Here is a 20,773-nt window from a genome sequence, read left to right on the forward strand (position 1 = left end):
TCATGCCTGTCAATGATGCGCCTGTAGAGGCACTGCTGATAGCAAAAGCGCATGAGACTGAGCAATGGCGGTCAGAGGGTCGAAAGTCAATCTCACTGGAGGAGAAGTGCCGACTCTTCGCTCCGGACGGCCGTTCCCGCGCCAATTCGAGCCCTGCCAAGAACTGGAGTAGGTATGGAGGAAACCAGGTCGATGAGCGTGAGTAGTACACGATGGTTGACTCGCAGAGCTCGGCGTGCAACAACCTCACCTCATCCCACATGACCGAGACGCATCTCCAGACATTATCTAGTCAGCACTTATATGTATATGCTCTGGTAGCGCTTTCGAGTTCAGTCTGAATACGAAAGGGCCTGTGCTACAAACTTACAAAGCCAAAGCAATTCCCAAAAGAGACAGTGCTCACTCACCTTGAACGCTACAGGTACTTGTAGTCTTGTACCTTACCAGGCTTACCTCCTACCTTACATGTACCTTACCGTTGACCCTTCCTTCTAGGAGAAGCCTGCGCCGCTATTAAACCAGTGCGCACACTAATGCTATACAGTCTCCGACTCTCCGCGCACCTGATCAGTAATCTATACGAGCGAAAACCCTCGTCCCCGTGGATGTGACCAAGCCTCGTAGTTTCACGATTGCCTTCCATGTCATGGTTGTCCATCAAGCCCTATTGAACCCGGTAGCATCGACAACAAGGTTTCAACCTCATTAACAGCATGGTATGCCTGAGTATTTATGACGCAGGTGCGAGGTTCGAGAGATCTCCTGTGATCTCATCCGTCGTCCCTTCAAATCATATAAACAGATCACGAGGTAAGAACTACAGGTACATGTTTGTAAAATAGACGGAACTTGAATACCACAACGACTACCAACTACCACCACCACCAGCCAGCACCCGCAAACAGAAACAGCATTTCTCCAACCACAACCACTAGATCAAGAAAGAAGAAAATACAATGACACCCATAATACCACAACTCCTCGCCACCTCCCTCGGACTACATCTCCTCACCGCAAGCGTTCTCGCCCAACAACAACAAGAACAACAACAACAACAAGAATACGCACAAACCACCCTCCCTCCCATTCCCATCGAAACCCCCAACCCGAACCCAGACCAAATCGTCGTCTGCGCCCCTCTAGAAAACCAAGAACAAGCACAAGAAAACCAAAGCGACAACGACATCCCCCAACCAACCCTCCTCAACAACTCTCTATGCTCCACATACGCCGCTCTAACAAGTTTCTCGAGCCTGCCCAGCAACGAAATTTTCACTGGAATTTTGACTGCGAGTGAGACGCGCTTTACCACTACTGCTGCTGCTATTACAACAATGATGCCCGGTACAAATACTACTACTCTTACAGGGACGGCGACGAGGACCAAGGAGAGTGGATCTAAAGCTTCTGCGACGGAGGGGGGTAATAGCGGACAACAACAGGGAAGTGGTGCGCAGAGGCAGCAGGGAGTTTCTTCGGCGATGATGGTTTGGGAGAGGGTTTTGGTTGCAGTTGTGTTGGGGGGAGTTGTCGCGGGGGGAATGGTGGGGTTATAGACTTTTGTGTGATTGTGTTTATGTGTGGGAGATTTTTTTGGAAGTGGTTGGTGGTTGGTCATTGGTAGATGAGTGGTAATGGCGGCTTGTAATAGTAGAAGGATGAGGAGTAAGGTAGTACCTAGTGGTGGTGGTGGTGGTGGTGGTGGTGTTCTGGGGTTCTCTGACATGTGACATGTGCCCTCTCGCTCGAGGAGTTTAGCAGTTGTCTCACTAACGGCGGTATGTTTTGATTAGATGATTCGGAAACTTATCAGCACCTGGTCAGTGCTGACGACCAGCAGCGAGAAATGTCCGTCCGAGGGTGGAACTTTATTCAGCCAACAGTCGTCCATTGATAGTAGGTAGTACAGGGCCATACATTTAGGCTATATGTAACTCATAGCGCATGGCTTCATTCCTCCGCTACGTTTGCCTTGACAGTTCCCTCACACCAGGTATGCGTGTTACAGCACACGCCTTGCGAAGGAATCTAGTTTCCGGCCCACCACGTGCGGTTGTTGGTCTCCTCCACAGTATCCCATACCAACTGACTAGAGCTATTGACCGGTCTCTGCGGCCAAGCATTGTCCGTGCCAACCCATGCATGAACAATATCAAACTCGGCAGTCGAACCCTTGCCAACATACACACCATATCCAGTGGAGCAGCTCTTACTGGGGTAGATTCTCGCTGTCAAAGCGAAACGCTCATTGACATATATTTCCACAATCGAGCCGTCGATGAAGACGTCGAACGTGAGACTTTCCGTCTGGTTGGTGGTCAGAAGAGTGTAAGGCTGGAAGTAGCCCGTAATGGTCTCATTGTTAAACTCCACTACGTTGGAGCTGTGGAGGCGCTCCACGAGGATGGTGTGGTTCGAAGGCTCGTACATGATCGTCGTATACTCTTCCATATCGCTTGAGGCGGCAATCCGGAGACCAACAGGGCCAGTGGCGTTCTTCACCGTGGTCTTAATCTCCATGTGCGAAGTTGCACATTGGCTGAGAATGGTGGACTCGTTGTAGGTCTTTGCCGAGTAGGCAGCATACGTTGAGCCGTTACGGAGACCTGCTACAACATCGTCGAGTGGGCGAACCCCGAGCGTACGAGCTGTGCCGTTCTCGACAATGGCAGTCTTGGATTCTGTGAGCTCAGTTGTGTTGACTACGTGGTCCACTTCATGAACAAAGAGCTCACGAGGAATCGAGAGAGCGCCTTGGAAACCTTGCTGGTTGGCCGAGAAGAGGCCACCGTCGCCGACATTGTCCTCTTTCAACCACGCGTACTGCACACGTCTGTTGTTCTTGGTATCGTTGAAGCTGGTCAGAGCATAGCCGAGACCCCAATCACCAGCACCTCCAGTCAACGGCACGAACTCAGCACTGCCGTTCTCACGGCGCACAACATGACCTTCGTTCCAGAGCGACCACTGTGGAGAGGAGTGGAAAGAAACGTTGCCTCCCTCGGTACCCATGTTGACGTACCAGTGATCCTTTCCAGCACGGTCTTTGAGTGGGAAGAATCCGGACACCTCAAAGTTGAAGCCATAACTACCAGTGCTTAATACAGGACCAACGGAAGTGTTGGCGACTGGCTCCCACAGGGCTCCCAGAAAGGTCCAGCTGGTCAGGTCACGAGCAGGAGCTGCCCACAGAGGTATACGTGGTCCAACGCCCTTGATTCCAGATCCATACACAGCATAGTAATGTGGCTCATCCACCTGAAGAAGCTCGTCCAGCTCTGGAACGGGCTCAAAGAATGGGTCCCGGAAACCAGTGAGATTCCAGTTCATTGGTGCTGTTTCCGTTGTGGCGTTGATGATTGGATTCCCATCGTACTTCTCCCAAGTCTCACCACCATCGTGGCTCAGAGCGAGAGCCTGAGTCTCCGTGCCTGGCTCGTAATGCGATCTCCAATTCGTTGGGAGGTAGCTCACTGCAGTATAGAATATGAGCAGCGTGCCGTCCTGCTCACCTTGAAGGTTGACTGGCTGGGCAGTACCAGAAAAGATGCCGAGCTGGTCGTAGGACCCATTGGCACCGGGTGAAAGAGACAGTGGCTCTCTGCCCTGCCAACCACCTATGTCCTCCCAGTGAATCAAGTCTTTGCTCTTTGCGCCTCCCCAGCTGATATTGCCCCAGCTGATGTGCTCTGGGTGTGATTGGTAGTACCCGTGGTACTCATCGCGCACAGGATCGTACATGAAGGCGCATGGATCGTTCATCCATCCTGCTGGAGCCAGGAAGTGGCTTGTCGGTCTCCATCGAGTGAACAGGGTGTTGTTGCCCATGGACCTGATTTCTGCCGCGGTGATTGACGAGCAGGATTCATTCTGCGGTGTTGTTGGGTAATGGCGTTTCTCTAAAGCAGGTACGCTCCAGGCACAACATAACGGCAGAGCAGCCAAGAAGGCCACCGCAGAAGTGGTAGGCCGCATGATGGTCGATGGAAGTGATTTTTGACGGAGACGGCGAGCACGGCAGCGGCTGGGACGGCGACATCATATACCGGGGTTCCTGCTCGTCCTCATGAGGGACCGCGGGCCTCTGGAACACGCGCATGATGGCATCTAGCGCGATGAGCACTAACCAATTTTTGGGGTCGAGCCCGGTCCCTCAGGTCGGGTACGGTGTGTTGCAGGCAAGAAGCGTGAGAAGACTAATGAGATGTCACGACGACGCCGACGAGCAGAAAAACGTGATGTCAGCCGCGAAATGCCAGCGCTAAGCCCCAACTTCTCCACTTCCCACTCGGAGTGCAGGGGTCCAGGAGACCGGTCATTGGCGGGGTGACTGGCTCCTCGGACCGATTACTGCCATTGCACACTCTCCAAGCACCACAAGACTCTTGGGACTATTCGGGTCGGGAATGAGGTGTGCTCGCCCCGCCTCCAGATCTATGGCAAAATATGGCTTCATCGCACAGATACATGTCACCGCACATTCTTATTGGTACGTATACGCGGCGTCATGTCGGAGGCCAGAATCTGTCGGCATTGGAAGGCTTACACATACAGAGTTTCATGGACTAAGTTTCTGACGCCAATCCCATGGGTTTGAGAAAAAAAAAACATAGATCGAGGAGTGCCTACAGCTGTAGCTGCACGCTTACCGGAGTCTTGATGGATTCCCGATGCTTCCCGCTGCCAACAGAGGCTTCTATAGAAGCTAGTAGTGCAGTATTGTGCTTCCAAGCATGCGTAGCGCAGACTCCGCAGAGAACACGAGTGATGAATGCAAGCCATCCATAGATTGAAGCGGAACGCCAAGGCAAGCAAGAGCGGCCGCTTTTATGACTTTGACGAGAACTCGCCGAATGTTCGTGCTAGAGAGGACCCATGAAGCGAATTAGTCAAAGAGAAGAATGTAAAAGGACTTCGAAGATTTCTTCTCATGTCTCACCAGCCGTGAATCAATCGGTCGCATGGATGAGCTGATCATCATGGGTACTCCATCGATTTTGCCCGATACAGAATAGTATGCCTTCTCGATCCAACCCTCAGCCTCCCTCGACACGCGACCAGTGACCACAGACAAATTTTCCTGAGGTGGAATTCACGTTCCGGACGAGCCGATTTGGACTCCGCGACAAGGCGCCTCGGGTGTCAGTTAACAGCCAGGACGATCGTCCTACGTAGCCTGGCCTTGGCCCTTCTTTTGCCATAGACCTGCTATGGTCTGCTGCGTCCTTCGTTGTTGCTCTTCAATTTGCGCCATTGTCTGCCCTTTGGCATTGCCTCGTGGATCAACGACGACTTCGGGACCAGGCACATCCTGCATGTCGACATCTTCATCTTTCGGTTTCACACGATCGGGATTCGTGGCAAGCGCACCGTCCATCATGCCCATTCCGCCAGCACGTAGCTGGTTGATAGCCCTGACAGTATCAATAGCTTTGTGCAGCGTGCGCCTAGCGTTGAAGTTCTTCTTGACTATAGGCAATAGATCCTCCCCTCCACGTCCGCTGTCTGGTCCAGCAATCCATTCATGCGAGAGCGCTTCGTGCGCCGTCATGCGCTTCGTCGGATCGATGGTCAGACAGCGCTTGATGAACTGCCTCGCAGTCAAGCTCACGCCGCGCCAGTATTCGAGTGGAGTAAAACTGTAGTCTGCGACCAAAATGGCCTGCATCTCTTCCAGATTACTGTCGCGATCGAAGGGTGTGTATCCACAGAGCAAGAAGTACGTGATGACGCCAATTGCCCAGACATCGACTGGCTTTCCATGCCCGCTCTTCTTGAATATCTCGGGCGCCATGTATCCAGGCGTCCCACAGGTGGTGGTCAGGACGTGGAACTGTTCCTCATCCATAATTCTCGAAAGTCCAAAATCCGCGATAAGCAGATCAGCGTTGTCCTCGGGCGTTCTGAACAGCAAGTTCTCGGGTTTCAGATCGCGATGGACAATGCCATGATCGTGAAGATAGGCGACAGCAGAGAGTGTGGCTCGGATCAGGTCGGCGGCATCGGATTCGTAGTATGAGCCTTTTCGACAAATGCGATCGAACAACTCGCCGCCGAGCGCGAGATCTGTAACAAGGTATACTATCACCAGGTCAGTCTGAAGCTACTCTGCCCTTCTCTGACCTTCGGCATACAGTTGTTCATGGTCTCAAAGTAATCCACGAGCGTCAAAATGTTCTGGTGGCCCATCGACACCCTCTTCAACACTGCAATCTCATTCCTGACCATGTGCTCGCGACCCGCCATCAGGCGTTTGTTGATGACTTTGGCAGCATAGTATCGGCCCGTGTCAATATGTACGCACTCCTTGACGACACTGTACGAGCCAGCGCCGAGTGTCTTCCCAGTCTTGTACCTGCAAGGCTGGACTTGCGCTTGCGCCATCCCGCGGTGATCGGTCGAGAGATGCTCAATTGCGTCGCAGTCGGTCGACTCTATACACCTTGCATGCAATAAATGAGAATCAGAGCGAGCGGCCGAGCGACCGAGTGTGTGCACGAGTTCTGCGCGATGCTGTGCTGTGAATGTGTTGTTGAGATTACAGAAGTGTTGGTCGCATTCACGCAGTGCGCTTCAGCTAGAACTAGGAGGTACTTCTGTGACCCCACACCTCAGCTGAAAGCTAAGGTACTGTACCTGCCACCCGTTGTGTGGTGCAGTGGCGTCTGGCGTCCGCAGCCATCACATATACAAGGTGATCATATTGTTCTCATTGGTGACAGCGTGGGAGATCAGTAGAGCAAGGTATAGAGTCAGATGTACGTTTCTCGTTCTGGGCGGATGAGACAGCGCAACCAAGAAATGCTGAGCTCATGGTCCGCCGAAAGCGGTCCCGAGTCAGTACGTACCGAACACCCTGTCGAGGTACCTCCTAACAGAAGCAACTTCCCCACGAGGGTCAACTGTGTACCTGAAGACGATCACATAGCGGGCCCGTTGCCTAGATTCGTCAAAAGACAAAACCACGTCGCAAAATCAAATTCAAGCAGGCCAAAAAATGCACAGAGAAACAAAAAGTCAGCAACAACGCAGGTTCGAACTGCGGACCCTAAGATAACTGCAATCTTGCAATCTCATGTGCTACCACTACACCATTGCTGCCAGGTTTCGCATGCAGAGTACGCACAGCATTACATCATGTGATCGAGTCGGTATTATTGAATATATAGGCTTGATCATTGATCATCGTCTCGGGAGAAGGGAGTCTGAGATGGAACCCTCCCTATACTGTAGTGATGCCTGGTAGAGCATCGTCACCGTGAATTCACTGGTGTTATTAGCATATATAGTTGAGATTTCTCAAGCTCGAGATGAAGGAGAGTGGTCGTTATTCCTCCGTCGACAGGTCCCATGCTTAGGGTTACCTAAAAGTCATGGGACGTCAATGACATTACCCATACCTGCACATGTAGCCTGCTTGCTTGATGCTCAAAGTACGGGGAGATCCCCTTCATCGTTGGTTGTTGTATGCTAGTAGACTAGAATAGCCTTCTTTGATATTATCGGTGCGACTCACCGTTTTCTGATTTATCGATTTTCGTGAAACTTGGGCATACTGTAAATGTATGGGGCCAATCATAAGGTACGGGGTCACATTTTGCGCTTGAACAACCGTACATCAAGAAATACTGCCGTTTGGTACGCAGGACGAACGACTATCACAGGGAGCACCAACACAGAAGGAATGCAGGCGAAGAAAAGAGACGAAAAGGGAGAATAAAATATCCGCGTAACATTGAAATATCCGTATGGACAACAGCACCCACTCGCTGCACAATCTACCAGGACCACGTCTTCAGCACATTCAGCTCTGGTCCGTCATAAACACTGTTGACTTGGTGATTAGCGTTCCGGCAGACGACCACCAATACATGCGAAGCGTGATGGCACCACAAAAGCACGAGCGAAAAACAACGTAGAAAAGTAGACTGCAGTATAACGACATGCGGTAATTACAATACAGCAATCAGAAACCCCCAAGAACAAACAGATACTCACTGGCGCCCTTCTCGGTGTTGAAGGACATTCACGCGTTCTGCCAGTTCACTAGGGTCATCGAAGACATGCCACAGGTTATGATCGAGTCCTTCAAAGGCTTTTTGGAACCGCTCGTTGCTGTTCTTGCTTTTCTCGTCCATCTCTGCGATTCCAGACACACGACGAATGTAAATGGCGCGGATCCAACCAGGAAATTTCCTCGCAACATCGCCATAGGCTTCTGGATCCTTCTGAGTGCTGTCTCCAATGCAGACCATGCGACGGTGAGGGAACCAGGAGTGAATCTTCACCATGCGATCGACCTTGTATTCTTGCGTATTCTGACTGAGCGAAGCGATCAGTCCTCCAAGGTTCTGCCTACAATGTGTTAGACACGATCAGCGACATTTGTCAGACGCAATGAATAGTAATGATCAACTAGCTCTTACCAGGAAGCATCGCGAAGAATGATAGTCCCCAGTGGGTAATGTGCTTCACGGAATCTGCGAAGGAATGGATATAGGTTGTAGGGAGAGGCCGAGAGATAGAAAAATGGAGGGTTCTGCAAGATGTCCTGGATGTGAGCGTAAAGAGATGGCATACCAGCGACAGGCTCAGGATCTTCGACGACAAAGGTGGTGTGCAGTATCCCAAGCGGAGAGGGAGTCTGTGTGACCTTGATCGTGTCGTCAATGTCAGAGATGACTGCCCAGCCTCGCTCTTCTGCAGGAACAGTCACTGCTGGCAGGCCAAAGGGCGGGGGAACGTTGACAGGCGTGCAAGCAAATGGAGAAAGGAGAGCATCGGGTGCAAAGTGCAGCTGGTGGAGACCAGCAGATATCCCACTATATCCAGAGGGACCCAGGGTCTGCTGCTCGGTATTATCAATCGAGATGCGCAGTGTTCGCTTCGGTAGTACAGTATCGACGAACGGCTGCACACGATCTGCGATACGCTTCTTCGTTGCAATGTCTTCATCGTTGACATGAAGCTCGCGCGCAATACCAGCTACGACTCGCGATATATCACGCCCCGAATTCCTGATGAAATAACACGCCACGAACTCCGCCTCCCAGCCACTTCCACCACGCACAGATTCCGGACTGCCACCATCCTGACTGATCCTCGTTGGCTTCGTATCCTTGACACTCCTGAGCTTTCCCAGATCAGGTCGCTTATCGCCGGGTTGAGGAGAGCGAAAGGCCGTATTATCCAAGATCCAAACGCTGTGAAGAGCAGGATCTACAGGCTCCGGCCTGCTCCATGGAAGGACTATTGGGAAACGGTCGAAAAGGTCAGGCATTACGGCTCGCAAATCTTCTGGTACGTCTGGTGAATGAGGCGCGTCCTGATTGATGCTATGGCCCTCGAAGAAATCAACAGCAGCGCGGCGGCCGACGTCCAGGACATCTTTGACGAGAAAAGCCATTCTTGTCGCGTGATGTCTGGCTCGTGGGGGCAGCAAGACAGAGAGTGTCTGGGACAGAGGTTCAGGTGGTGAAAGGGAGAGGCCCAGCTACAGGTAGGAGGTGCTCTCGAGAGTTCCATGCTTTGTTAGTGACTACTACCTACAACCTTGTATGTGGTTCACAAGGTGGTGATGGTGGGCGTTCTTGGCTCGAGGGAGCGTGATCCCAGCTCGTGCCAGTCCCGTCGGTACATGAGGTGGCAGTAAATGTAGGTAATGTACCTTAGTCAGGCACTAAGAGAAGATAGTCCTCCACGTGTGGCCTCGGGTCGATCAGACGAGACCTCAGAGGCAAGAGGGTGTCGTGCACAAAGGAAGGAACTTACGTTGTCGAACCGCACAAACCGCAGGCAGGAGCGCCAATAGCGGGAAGCTGCATATGTGGCAGAAGGCGCGCGATCGATCGCTCGCACCTGTCTCCCATCTTGACACGACGGGACATGCCTACATCAGGTACCTAAGGTACATGTATCGTCTTACCATGTGTTCGTCGAGCTGTGGAGTGCGTCGCTGCAGTGGTCATGTCAGCAACGGCGCCAGATTGCGGATGAGTGAAGCATGTCGCAATAAACAGGACAGAAGAAGGGACGCGTGGAAGGCGAACAAAATCCATATGTGAGAGTCCCCAGTCGGATATGTCGGGTCCCACGGGTCCCGTGCCTCTGTCGTGGGTGAGACGTGATCACAGGTGTGCAAAGTCGAGGGACGATATGTGCCAAATGTACTGGTCGATCGTCTTGATTTCTTTGATCACCTCAGGTGCCTGGGTGTGTCAGATACAGACCGACACAAACAACAGCAGCATCCTTCTAGTACTCTCGTCTGTCTCTGTCTGCTTCATCCCAAAGGATCGCCACCTCACTGGTGAACTTCAAACTCTGTACTGGTCATCTATCGCATGCCTCTAATCCCGGCAGCTGGTCGTCGTTCTAAGCTTTGCGCTGGAGAAGTGAGTGCCCAGTCATTTCCTTGGGCTGCTCGAGGCCCATCAAATCAAGCAGAGTAGGTGCCACGTCACCGAGCACACCATCTTGCTTCTTGAGAGAGAAGCCCGCAGGAGCATTCGCCATCACGAAAGGCACTTTGTTCGTGGTATGAGATGTCTTGGGTGTCTTCTCCTCCGTAAGCATCTCCTCGGCGTTTCTATATTGGAGTTAGCATATGCCATCGCATTGAAGTCGATACTATAAGCTCGCTCACCCGTGATCAGATGTGATGAAGAGCGTGTAGCCGTGCTTCTTGCATGCCTCATACACAACACCAATTGCTTTGTCAGTCTCTGCACAGCCAATGATCGCAGCATCGAGGACACCAGTGTGTCCGACCATATCCGGAGGCGCGAAGTTGTTCATCACAAACTCGTACTTGCCATCGCCAATCTTTTCCGCCATGCGTTCAGCAACACCCATGGCGCTCATCTTCGGCGCTTGGTCGTACGTGGCAACACTCTTGGGTGAGTCAATCAGCTCACGGTCCTCGTTGTCGTACTGAACTTCCTGTCCACCGTTGAAGAAAAATGTAACATGCGCAAACTTCTCCGTCTCTGCAATGTGGGTCTGCTTGCATCCTTGTTGGCTCAACCAGTCTGCGAGGACATTGTCCATGACTTGGGGAGCAAACGCAATGGGCAGGTTGAAGTCGGTCTTGTAGCGAGTCATGGTAGTAACCTGTATGTCGGATGGGTATGGGAAGTCCGGTCTTGGTGAGCGGTCTTGGTCGCCGAGCAGTTGAGTGAACTCGCGGACACGATCGGAACGGTAGTTGAAGACGAACACGGTGTCGTGGTCCTTGATGCGTGCTTCCTTGCCATTGATAATGATTGGCTTCAGGAACTCATCGTTCTCACCAGCGTCATAGCGTTTCTGGAAGGTTGCTACTGGGTCATCGGTTTCCTCACCTTCTCCTGTCACCAGACCCTTGAGACCGGTCTCGACACGCTCCCAGCGCTTGTCGCGATCCATAATGTAGTAACGACCAACGATGGTAGCCAGTTTACCCACTCCCAACTCCTTGGTGTACGCCAGCAGGTCCTCCAAGTGTCCCTTGCCACTCTTGGGGTCTGTGTCGCGTCCATCGCCGAAGAAGTGGATGTACACTTCTGGCACACCCATCTCCTTTGCGACCTTCAGCAATGCCTTCAAGTGGTTGATGTGTGAGTGAACACCACCATCACTGACAAGACCAGCAAAGTGTAGACGACCGTTGCCCTCCTTTGCGCGTGTGAAGCTCTTTACAATGTTCTCAACCTTGTTCAATTCGCCATTCTTGATGGTCTGGTCGATACGGACGACATCTTGCCAGACGACTCTGCCAGCACCAATGTTCAAGTGCCCCACCTCACTGTTGCCCATCAAGCCCTCTGGCAAACCGACTGCGAGAGAGGACGCTTCAAGCTCCGTGTACCCTTGAGCCTTGTCGCTGCCCTCTTTGGCAAATTCGTCCATCCATGGTGTCTCGGCCTTGAGAATAGCATTGCCTTGTGGATCAGAGGACTCGACGGGAATACCCCAGCCGTCAATGCATATCAGAGCAACCTTTTGCTTAACCTGAACCATGATGCAGCACTGTAATGAACCCCGCTGCTTGCTTCGTCTATCCTGGATCGGATTTGCGGTTTGACTCAAGGTCTTTGTGAGATCTCGGTAGAGGCGATGTCGGGGTGAACGCTGTGAAGAAGACGGAGCACTTCACCTTGTTATCACGTCAGGTGGAAGAGTGTTCTCGGTTTCTTTCCCTAAATGCGCCGAAACTGTTGACTTAAGTTATCCCACCAAAACTAAAGATCCGTCACATCCCACCTTCGTTTTGCAATGACATCGGTCGCCGCGCCAAGATGATCGCCGCAGGGGTCCGAGAGCTTTCTCCATTCACGACTCCACGCTCCCCGTTCCATTCACGTTCACTTTGTGTTTCTTGCCGCGTTCGCTCGCATTGTGTAGCGAGCATCTCCGGAGGGCACCCATAGCAGACGGAGGTTGATGTCGAACATGGCTCTCAAGCACCCCATCAAGACCACGACCAATGCCCCGCTGACCGCTCTGAAGCTTCCTGAGCCTAGCACATTCGACATCCTTCCCAAGCTGCACGAACTGCTCGCGCGGGTGGATGCCGACCCTAACGCAAAACCTCTCCATGGCGATGACCTACATCTTCATGACATCGAGAACACATCCAGTATCGCAACCGCCTACGATCGCGGCGACGCCTTTAAACCCTTGAACCCCAAAGATCTGCCGAATGCGCTCGTCGGACAAACAGATCAATCGCCTAAGAAGAATGAGAAAGGCGTATTCATCAAAGGCATCAAGGACGACATGCGGGATGCGCTGAGAAGTGTAGAGAGACTGCCCGACGTGGACAGGACAGTCGAGGAGCAGGAAGAGGAGATTGAAGAGTTGGAGGACAGGATTAGACAGCAGAAGCAGATGCTGCGGGGATTGGCTGAAGTTGCGAAGGAGATGGAGTCGAGAGTGCAGAGTGCAAGCTGAGAGGTTATCGAGAGGCCACCAAGATCAGCCGGCGCCGTGCCAATCATCGTGCCAATCTGACCGCGGCTTACTCGCTACCCTCTATCAACGCCATGAGATGTGTGAAGGGCAAGTGTAATGGCAAGCTTAACGCTGAGAGCTCGTCAACAGCCAGAGACGGGATCCTCAATCGCTCTCTTCCGGGGCAGGCACAAACAAGATGACGTTGTCCGCGTACTCGAAGTGGCAAGCTCCTGCAAAAAAAAGAGTCTTACGTCGAGAGATAGCGTTGTGCCATCGGTCTGCTAAGAGCATTATCCGGCTCTCGATCTGGCTCTCATGAACGCTTCATCAGAAAGCGTATTGACTAAAATCGTTCGCAGATGGGCCTGCAGAGCTTGCGAGAGCATGTTCGAGAGGAATCGTTGACTGGTCACCGACCATGTCAAAGCATGGAGGGGCGCGGAGGTCAGTCTATCGTTGCGAAGAAAAGGTATGCCAAGAAGCTTGTGTACTGGACTCAGATTACCATCGCAAGGCGCGCATGCATTAGTTGTGCACGAGACCTGGGCGAGGGAAGCCAGAGAAGGCAACCAGACCACCCCACGAACGAAGGTGGCAATACCCCCTAGATGCAAGAATAAGGTAGGCTGCAGTAGGAGGTAGTAACACTGAATAGCAGGTTGTTGAAACCATCTAAGACACAACAGGTAGAAGGAGCTACTCAGCCGATGCTAGGGTACCTGATGTATCTCCTTACTACAACCTTACTCTACCGGCCTTTGCTTCTGTTCGATGAGGTTCTTCTTTGACGAGGCATAGCCTACATACATGTAAGGTACCTAGTTTGAAACATCTCTTGGCAGCAGTCTTCCGCGGAGGGCCAAGTCTGCGGGCGGCCGCCCCCAATCTGAGTCGTCAAAACAAATGTGGCAGACTTTCTGTAGTGATACTAACTACCTACGGAGGTAGGTAGGTAAGGCACGGAGGTAGCTAGGTACCTCCTGATTGAGAAACCCGGCTATCACCGAGCGAACCTGTCGCTAAGGTATCCAGAGTCTTGTGTGCACCTCATGTTGCTTTGATCCTTGTTTACATGTACCGCATACGGGACAAGGGCAGAATAAAGGTACAGTTCTCGCCCATTTTGCACATGTTGTATATGCTGCACTATTATAGTTTATCAGGTATAAATGAAGTGCGAAAGGTGCGTCTTCCGTGCCGAACAGGAAAGTGCCGTGCCGCGGGGACACATCTGGTTCTCTAGAGCTGCCCGTCTCTCTCACTCTCTCTCTCGCTCTCTCACCATGTGCTCACCTTAGGAGGTACCTTGGCTTTGCATTTTTGACTTTGCTCAACTACAGTACATTATTGCTCGGCCTCGTCATTGCCCTCGTCATCAATCTCAATGGGTACGAACTACCTTACAGGTACATGTAGGTGCTACCTATCAACCACAGTCCGGCAGGTGGCGACGGTATCGCATGCCGGGACCTTCCCATTGCTGCTTACTACATGCACCTGTATGGTCGACCAACGTAGAGGTAAGTATATACTACAGTCTACACATGTCTGTACCCCAAATGATCTGATGAGTCTATCAGCCGCTGGGGGATGACTGTGCATTTCTGAGTCGCAGTCACTCCTTGCTCCCGTCCTTCAGCACGCACGGACGGACAGACTCGGCTTCATGAAATGCGACCGCAAACAGTAGGCGACGAGAAAAAGAAACCAAACAATCGAATTGTGCAAGCGTGCCGCTTCCTGCACCACTCCATCACACTCACCTGTTGGCACGCGTGCGCCACAGAAAAAATGAATAAATATATGCTACCTCCTACTGCTTGCCAAGCAATGGAAATCGTGGGCCACGTGAGTCTGCAGTGCTCGGCCGCGGAAGAAGGCCCCAACAATGGCAATAATCACATTCCTGTGGAGGTAGTCGATGCTTGTTGCGCCGCCATCGTATGAGACTGCAAATTGGAACTTACACATCCACTTAAGCGCGAGAGAAGTTGCCAAGGCGTGCTCTAGGAGGTAGCTGCAAAGGTTGGGACAAACTCTAACACCAAGCTCCGCTGTTTTGGTGGTAAAGATGAGCTGGACGCCTGTGGTGATTGATTGATGATGATGATGATGCTATGGACCAGAAGAATGAAAGCGCCATGTTTTGCTCCACGGCCGCACACATCCGCTACCTCCTAGAGGATGAAACGTTGAAAACAGAGGTCGGACGCCGTTGTTCTTCATTCCCGGTTTGTCCACCCGCCCACCCACACCACATTCTTCCACGCCTGCCACGTTGACATCCGCCCCGGCTGCGGCTCCAGGACTGCTGCGGCTCCAGGACTGCTGCGTGCGTTCCGGTAGACCTGGGATCAATCGGTTGACCGACGGTGCTCGGCGTCTCCACGACCGACTTCTGCTTCTGCTTCTGTTGATCACCCCTCAGCCGCGTTGAGGGCAGTGTTTGTGTGTGCTCGAAAACGGAGACTGCGTGTTCCTGAATTCTCTGACGAAGCAGCCCTCTCTGCTGCTGACAGAACGTTGTGTTGTGCAAGTCGCAGAGCCTTCAGCATTGTACATAACGCAATGGCGTCAACAGGCAGGCCAGATCACATAAATGATGCTGCCCCCACTGTTGCAGACTATGACCCAACCAGGCTTGACGACATTCTCGCATTGCCTACTGGACACCAAGGAGAGCAGTTCCCGGATCGGTGCGAGACGTTCCCCGCGGAGACTGTTAGGGCCACAGACCCAACAGAAGTGATGAAAATGGAGCCCCATGGTGGCGCCCTGAACCGTCATTCGGACTCGACCGCCACATCCATGACACTCCAACAGAACACACCATATGTGGATCATCGGCATAATGCTTTTATCACAGAAGAGGGAAAAGAGGCTGCCGAGGAGCCCGCAGGCTACGAGATCGACCGTAAATACAGCAGCTCAGAAATCAGTAATGAGCGCGTAGGGGCATTCGACCCCAGACAAGAAGAGACACTTCGCAGAATCGCTACACAGACAAGGCAATCATTTGTGACACAACGTAGTCAAAGTCACAGCGCAGCAGATGGCGGGGACTTGGAAAAGAAGGGAACTATTGATGGTCTTGATTTCGATAACGAAGTATTTGACCCGAAAAGCGAAAAATTTGATCTCTACAAATGGACAAAGAAGGTTCTGCAACTCATGAATGCAGAAGATCTCAAGCTCAAGCGTGCAGGCATTGTCTTCAAGAACCTCAACGTGAGCGGCTCTGGGGCGGCGCTCAACTTGCAGAAAAATGTGGGCAGCATGTTTATGGCGCCTCTGAGACCCGAGACCTACAGCCTCAAGAAGACGCCACGCCACATTTTGCACAATTTCGATGGCATTATGAAGAGCGGAGAGCTTCTTATCGTGCTTGGACGACCGGGCTCTGGTTGCAGTACCCTGCTCAAATCTATGACAGGACAATTACATGGCCTGCATCTCGATGATGGATCGGATATTACATACAACGGCATTCCTCAAAAGCAGATGATCAAGGAGTTCAAGGGAGAACTCATCTACAACCAGGAGGTTGACAAGCACTTCCCACATCTCACAGTCGGGGAGACCTTGGAGCACGCCGCGGCGCTCCGTATGCCCCAAGCTCGACCGCTCGGGCAATCACGAAAGGACGCTGTTAAGCACCTGACGCAAGTCATCATGGCGGTGTTCGGTCTTTCCCATACCTACAATACCAAGGTCGGGTGAGTCGACAGCTGTGATCAATCATGAAAACGTGGCCATGACTTGTGTACTAACGTATATTCAGGAACGATTACGTGCGAGGTGTATCAGGAGGAGAGCGCAAGCGTGTGTCCATTGCAGAAATGGCTCTCGCACGCGCAGCCTTCGCGGCCTGGGATAACTCGACACGTGGTCTTGACTCAGCTACGGCGTTGACGTTCGTCAAGTCAATGAGACTTGCTGCTGATATGGAAGGCTCTGCTCATGCAGTTGCCATCTATCAAGCCAGTCAAGCGATCTATGACTTGTTCGATAAGGCTATCGTGCTGTACGAAGGCCGTGAGATCTTCTTCGGCAAGGCGTCCAAAGCCAAGGAGTACTTCGAGCGTATGGGCTGGTATTGTCCGTCTCGACAGACAACGGGCGACTTCCTCACCTCGATTACCAATCCTGCCGAGAGAAAATCGCGGGATGGCTTTGATGGCAAGATCCCACGCACCCCCGACGACTTCGTGAAGTACTGGGAAAACAGTCCAGAATACAAGGAACTGCATCAAGAGATTGAGGAGCACGCGTCTAGTCTGGCCAGCTCAGATGGAGAGCTTCAAGAATTCCGCGACTACAAGAATCAATCACAAGCAAAACACACACGTCCCAAGTCGCCATACGTCGTCAGTGTCTTCATGCAAATCAAGCTCAATGCCAGACGACAAGCCCAGCGAATCTGGAACGACAAGTCCTCCACATTTACTCCTATTATCTCGAACATCATCATGGCTCTGATCATTGGGTCCGTCTACTACGGCACGCCAAATGCTACTGTGGGCTTCACCGCGAAAGGTGCTACGCTCTTCTTTGCTGTCCTTCTCAATGCGTAAGTCTACATGGCACAACCCATACCATCACCCATATGATGGATTACGACTGACGAAGCACAGTCTCACTGCCATTTCGGAAATCAACAGCCTTTACGAGCAACGACCCATGGTTGAGAAACACAAGTCCTATGCCTTCTATCATCCTGCAACCGAAGCGATAGCAGGTATAGTTCTTGATATACCGTGAGCTCACTCCCTAGATACATTAATGAGAGACCGCAAACGAGCTTGTCCGAGCACTGACCCAATCACAGGCTGAAGTTCATCTTCGCGGTATGTTTCAATGTCACCTTGTACTTCCTCGCAGGACTTCGACGCGAACCCGGACCATTCTTCCTTTTCTTCCTCATCAACTTCATCACAATGTTCACCATGGCGGCTGCTTTCCGAACCATGGCGGCTCTTACAAAGACGGTCTCTCAGGCTATGGCTTTCTCTGGTGTCCTCATTCTCGCCATCGTCGTGTACACGGGTTTCGTCGTCCCCATTCCTTATATGCACGACTGGTTCGGCTGGATACGATGGATCAATCCGGTCTTCTACGCGTTCGAGATCCTCATCGCAAACGAGTTTCATGGACGAAACTTTGCATGCTCCGCATGGGTCCCTATGTACCCTAATCTGAGTGGCAATACATTCATCTGTGCCACGACCGGCGCCGTGGAAGGCCAGGCCTTCGTCAACGGAGATGCTTACATCAATGAGACGTACAGATACTCATATTCGCACGTCTGGAGAAACTTCGGCATTCTGCTTGGGTTCCTCATCGCATTGATGCTGCTGTACTTCATTACGGTCGAACTCAACTCCGAGACGACTTCGACTGCTGAAGTTCTGGTCTTCAGACGCGGACATGTCCCCGACTACATGGAGGGCATGGCAAAGGGCAAGGCCAATGATGAAGAGCAGCAGGCGCCTGAAAAGGTTGCCAGCCAGAACGAAGAGGGTGCTGGCGACGTCAACGTGATCCCGCCTCAGACGGATATTTTCACGTGGAAAAATGTTTCTTATGACGTTGAAATCAAGGACGAAACACGACGACTTCTGGACGACGTTTCTGGTTTCGTGAAGCCTGGAACATTGACGGCGCTCATGGGTACTTCTGGAGCCGGAAAGACTACTTTGCTTGATGTGAGTGGAATAATTCATTGCCTCTGTATGATTTCGAAAGGCTAATATGATAATTAGGTGCTCGCCCAACGCACTACAATGGGCGTCATCACAGGTGATATGTTTGTCAACGGGGCACCTCTCGATTCGTCCTTTCAACGGAAGACTGGGTACGTCCAGCAGCAAGATCTCCATCTCGATACCGCTACTGTTCGTGAATCGCTTCGGTTCTCTGCTATGCTTCGTCAACCAAAGAGTGTTAGTAAACAGGAGAAGTATGAATATGTGGAAGATGTGATCAAGATGCTTAACATGGAGGACTTCGCAGAGGCCGTTGTTGGTGTGCCCGGTGAAGGACTGAACGTGGAACAACGAAAGCTTCTCACTATCGGAACTGAGCTTGCTGCGAAACCAAAGCTCCTGTTATTCTTGGACGAGCCTACCTCTGGTCTCGACTCGCAGTCTTCTTGGGCTATTTGCGCATTCTTGCGTAAGCTTGCAGACAGCGGTCAGGCGGTACTCTGCACAATACATCAACCTTCTGCCATTCTCTTCCAAGAGTTTGACCGGCTCTTGTTCCTACGCAAAGGTGGTAAGACAGTCTACTTTGGGAACATCGGCAAGAACTCGAGAACACTCCTGGACTACTTCGAACGCAATGGTGCACGCAAGTGTGGTGATGACGAGAATCCAGCCGAGTACATGCTTGAAATTGTTGGAGACTTCAGCACCGACTGGTTCCAGATCTGGAAAGACAGCAATGAGGCCAAAGGAGTACAAGAGGAAATTGAGCAGATGCACCAAGAGCGCAAAGGAGCCCAAGATCCGGACGAAGATGCATCTGCTCACAAGGAGTTCGCTATGCCGTTTACGACTCAGCTCTACGAGGTCACGTACCGTGTCTTCCAGCAGTACTGGAGGATGCCCGCTTACATCGCAGCCAAGTTCATGCTCAGTGCTGCTTCTGGTCTCTTCATTGGGTTTTCATTTTATCAAGCCGATGGTACACTTCAAGGCATGCAGAACGTCATCTACGGTCTATTCATGGTCACCACCATCTTCTCGACCCTGGTGCAGCAGATCATGCCTCTATTCGTCACCCAGCGATCTCTTTACGAGGTTCGCGAACGGCCCAGCAAATCCTACTCCTGGGTGGCCTTCCTCATTGCCAATATTGTTGTCGAGGTTCCATACCAAATCCTCTCTGGCCTCGTCGTGTACGCATGTTTCTACTACCCCATCGTGGGCGTTCAAGCCTCCGAACGGCAAGGCCTGGTTCTCTTGCTCTGCGTCGTCCTCTTCGTCTACGCGGGCACATTCGCACACATGTGTATTGCCGCTCTACCGGACGCACAAACTGCCGGAGCCATCGTCACATTCCTCTTCGCCATGTCACTCATTTTCAACGGTGTCATGCAGCCTCCCCAGGCGCTCCCCGGGTTCTGGATCTTCATGTACCGTGTCTCTTTCTTCACGTATTGGGTTGCGGGTATGGCAGCTGCAATGCTGCACTCCAGACAAGTGACCTGTTCTGACGTGGAATTGAGTGTCTTCCAACCACCTGCGGGACAGACTTGCGGCCAATGGATGGAATCATACCTCACCACAGCACCGGGGACTCTCACGAACCCTGATGCCACTGCCGATTGCGCCTACTGCCAAACCAGCGTCGCAGACACTTTCCTCGCAGGATCCAACATCTATTGGAGCCAACGCTGGAGAAACTTCGGTTTCCTGTTCGCATACATCGTGTTCAACATTGCGGTCGCCGTATTAGTGTACTGGTTCTTCCGCGTCCGAACCAGCAGCAAAAAGACCAAGACATCGAAGAAGTCCAAGAAGAATTCCAAGGGAGCACAGTCGGGACAAAACAGCGAAACCAAACCTCAGGGCCCACCGAATGAAATGGAGCCTACCGAATCCCATGAAGATGACGACCAGGCGAATGCGCGCAGTCCCGGGGCGAATCAGGCACGAAGAAGGAGTATAATCCGATCGCCGACGATGACGGGCGTGGCGGGTGATTATTTGACGGCGAATTTACAAAGGGTGCATACGAATAAGAGGAATGCTCAGATTATATAAGAAGGAAAAATGTAGGTAGGCAGATGGAGCAAATTGGTAAGAAAAGTATGATGGATGATGATGTG

The 20,773-nt window shown here is 52.0% G+C and overlaps 8 protein-coding genes and 1 non-coding gene across 9 annotated transcripts; 4 read left to right on the top strand and 5 right to left on the bottom strand.

Moving 5' to 3' along the window:
• Window positions 1–959: 959 nt before the first annotated feature.
• Window positions 960–1,559, top strand: SEPMUDRAFT_111524 (uncharacterized protein; the record flags this gene model as incomplete). The annotated part of the gene is made up of 1 exon (XM_016900920.1): window positions 960–1,559. One exon carries the CDS (start codon window positions 960–962, stop codon window positions 1,557–1,559), a length of 600 nt encoding a protein of 199 aa, XP_016757173.1.
• A 39-nt stretch (window positions 1,560–1,598) lies between these two features.
• On the bottom strand, window positions 1,599–4,014 carry SEPMUDRAFT_151901 (glycoside hydrolase family 32 protein). Its single transcript, XM_016907114.1, has one exon. It carries the CDS (start codon window positions 3,976–3,978, stop codon window positions 2,032–2,034), a length of 1,947 nt encoding a protein of 648 aa, XP_016757174.1. The 5' UTR covers window positions 3,979–4,014; the 3' UTR covers window positions 1,599–2,031.
• Window positions 4,015–4,521: 507 nt separating this feature from the next.
• Window positions 4,522–6,574, bottom strand: SEPMUDRAFT_73493 (calcium/calmodulin dependent protein kinase). The gene is made up of 2 exons (XM_016910027.1): window positions 6,138–6,574; window positions 4,522–6,084 (listed from the first exon to the last, which is right to left on the bottom strand). Exons 1-2 carry the CDS (start codon window positions 6,385–6,387, stop codon window positions 5,171–5,173), a joined length of 1,164 nt encoding a protein of 387 aa, XP_016757175.1. The 5' UTR covers window positions 6,388–6,574; the 3' UTR covers window positions 4,522–5,170.
• A 448-nt stretch (window positions 6,575–7,022) lies between these two features.
• SEPMUDRAFT_t75 lies at window positions 7,023–7,104 on the bottom strand. The gene has a single exon. It is a non-coding gene; the product is annotated as a tRNA-Cys (tRNA).
• An 893-nt stretch (window positions 7,105–7,997) lies between these two features.
• On the bottom strand, window positions 7,998–9,283 carry SEPMUDRAFT_53074 (uncharacterized protein; the record flags this gene model as incomplete). Its single annotated transcript, XM_016909254.1, has 2 exons — window positions 7,998–8,358; window positions 8,430–9,283. 2 exons carry the CDS (start codon window positions 9,281–9,283, stop codon window positions 7,998–8,000), a joined length of 1,215 nt encoding a protein of 404 aa, XP_016757176.1.
• Window positions 9,284–10,160: 877 nt separating this feature from the next.
• SEPMUDRAFT_151904 (2,3-bisphosphoglycerate-independent phosphoglycerate mutase) lies at window positions 10,161–12,193 on the bottom strand. Its single transcript, XM_016907115.1, has 2 exons — window positions 10,649–12,193; window positions 10,161–10,591 (listed from the first exon to the last, which is right to left on the bottom strand). Exons 1-2 carry the CDS (start codon window positions 12,001–12,003, stop codon window positions 10,378–10,380), a joined length of 1,569 nt encoding a protein of 522 aa, XP_016757177.1. The 5' UTR covers window positions 12,004–12,193; the 3' UTR covers window positions 10,161–10,377.
• Window positions 12,194–12,435: 242 nt separating this feature from the next.
• On the top strand, window positions 12,436–13,560 carry SEPMUDRAFT_136371 (uncharacterized protein; the record flags this gene model as incomplete). The annotated part of the gene is made up of 1 exon (XM_016902771.1): window positions 12,436–13,560. The coding sequence occupies one exon, from the start codon at window positions 12,436–12,438 to the stop codon at window positions 12,934–12,936; it is 501 nt and encodes a 166-aa protein (XP_016757178.1). The 3' UTR covers window positions 12,937–13,560.
• On the top strand, window positions 12,442–13,560 carry SEPMUDRAFT_93496 (uncharacterized protein). The gene has a single exon (XM_016910619.1). It carries the CDS (start codon window positions 13,299–13,301, stop codon window positions 13,545–13,547), a length of 249 nt encoding a protein of 82 aa, XP_016757179.1. The 5' UTR covers window positions 12,442–13,298; the 3' UTR covers window positions 13,548–13,560.
• Window positions 13,561–15,747: 2,187 nt separating this feature from the next.
• Window positions 15,748–20,708, top strand: SEPMUDRAFT_144829 (ATP-binding cassette transporter ABC1; the record flags this gene model as incomplete). Its single annotated transcript, XM_016903083.1, has 5 exons — window positions 15,748–16,655; window positions 16,721–17,509; window positions 17,574–17,696; window positions 17,768–18,644; window positions 18,702–20,708. 5 exons carry the CDS (start codon window positions 15,748–15,750, stop codon window positions 20,706–20,708), a joined length of 4,704 nt encoding a protein of 1,567 aa, XP_016757180.1.
• Between the last annotated feature and the right edge of the window lie 65 nt (window positions 20,709–20,773).

The sequence above is a fragment of the Sphaerulina musiva genome (genome assembly GCF_000320565.1).
Source record: "Sphaerulina musiva SO2202 unplaced genomic scaffold SEPMUscaffold_11, whole genome shotgun sequence".
NCBI lineage: Eukaryota > Fungi > Ascomycota > Dothideomycetes > Mycosphaerellales > Mycosphaerellaceae > Sphaerulina > Sphaerulina musiva.

What these genes read in the sequence shown, in the direction of transcription:
- SEPMUDRAFT_151901 (XM_016907114.1), bottom strand. Translation starts at nt 3,978, where the DNA reads ATGCGGCCTACCACTTCTGCGGTGGCCTTCTTGGCTGCTCTGCCGTTA.
- SEPMUDRAFT_93496 (XM_016910619.1), top strand. Translation starts at nt 13,299, where the DNA reads ATGGGCCTGCAGAGCTTGCGAGAGCATGTTCGAGAGGAATCGTTGACT.
- SEPMUDRAFT_151904 (XM_016907115.1), bottom strand. Translation starts at nt 12,003, where the DNA reads ATGGTTCAGGTTAAGCAAAAGGTTGCTCTGATATGCATTGACGGCTGG. An exon ending in TTCATCACATCTGATCACGG is followed by an intron (nt 10,592 to 10,648) that starts GTGAGCGAGCTT and finishes ACTCCAATATAG; the next exon opens with AAACGCCGAGGAGATGCTTA.
- SEPMUDRAFT_73493 (XM_016910027.1), bottom strand. Translation starts at nt 6,387, where the DNA reads ATGGCGCAAGCGCAAGTCCAGCCTTGCAGGTACAAGACTGGGAAGACA. An exon ending in CTTTGAGACCATGAACAACT is followed by an intron (nt 6,085 to 6,137) that starts GTATGCCGAAGG and finishes ACCTGGTGATAG; the next exon opens with TATACCTTGTTACAGATCTC.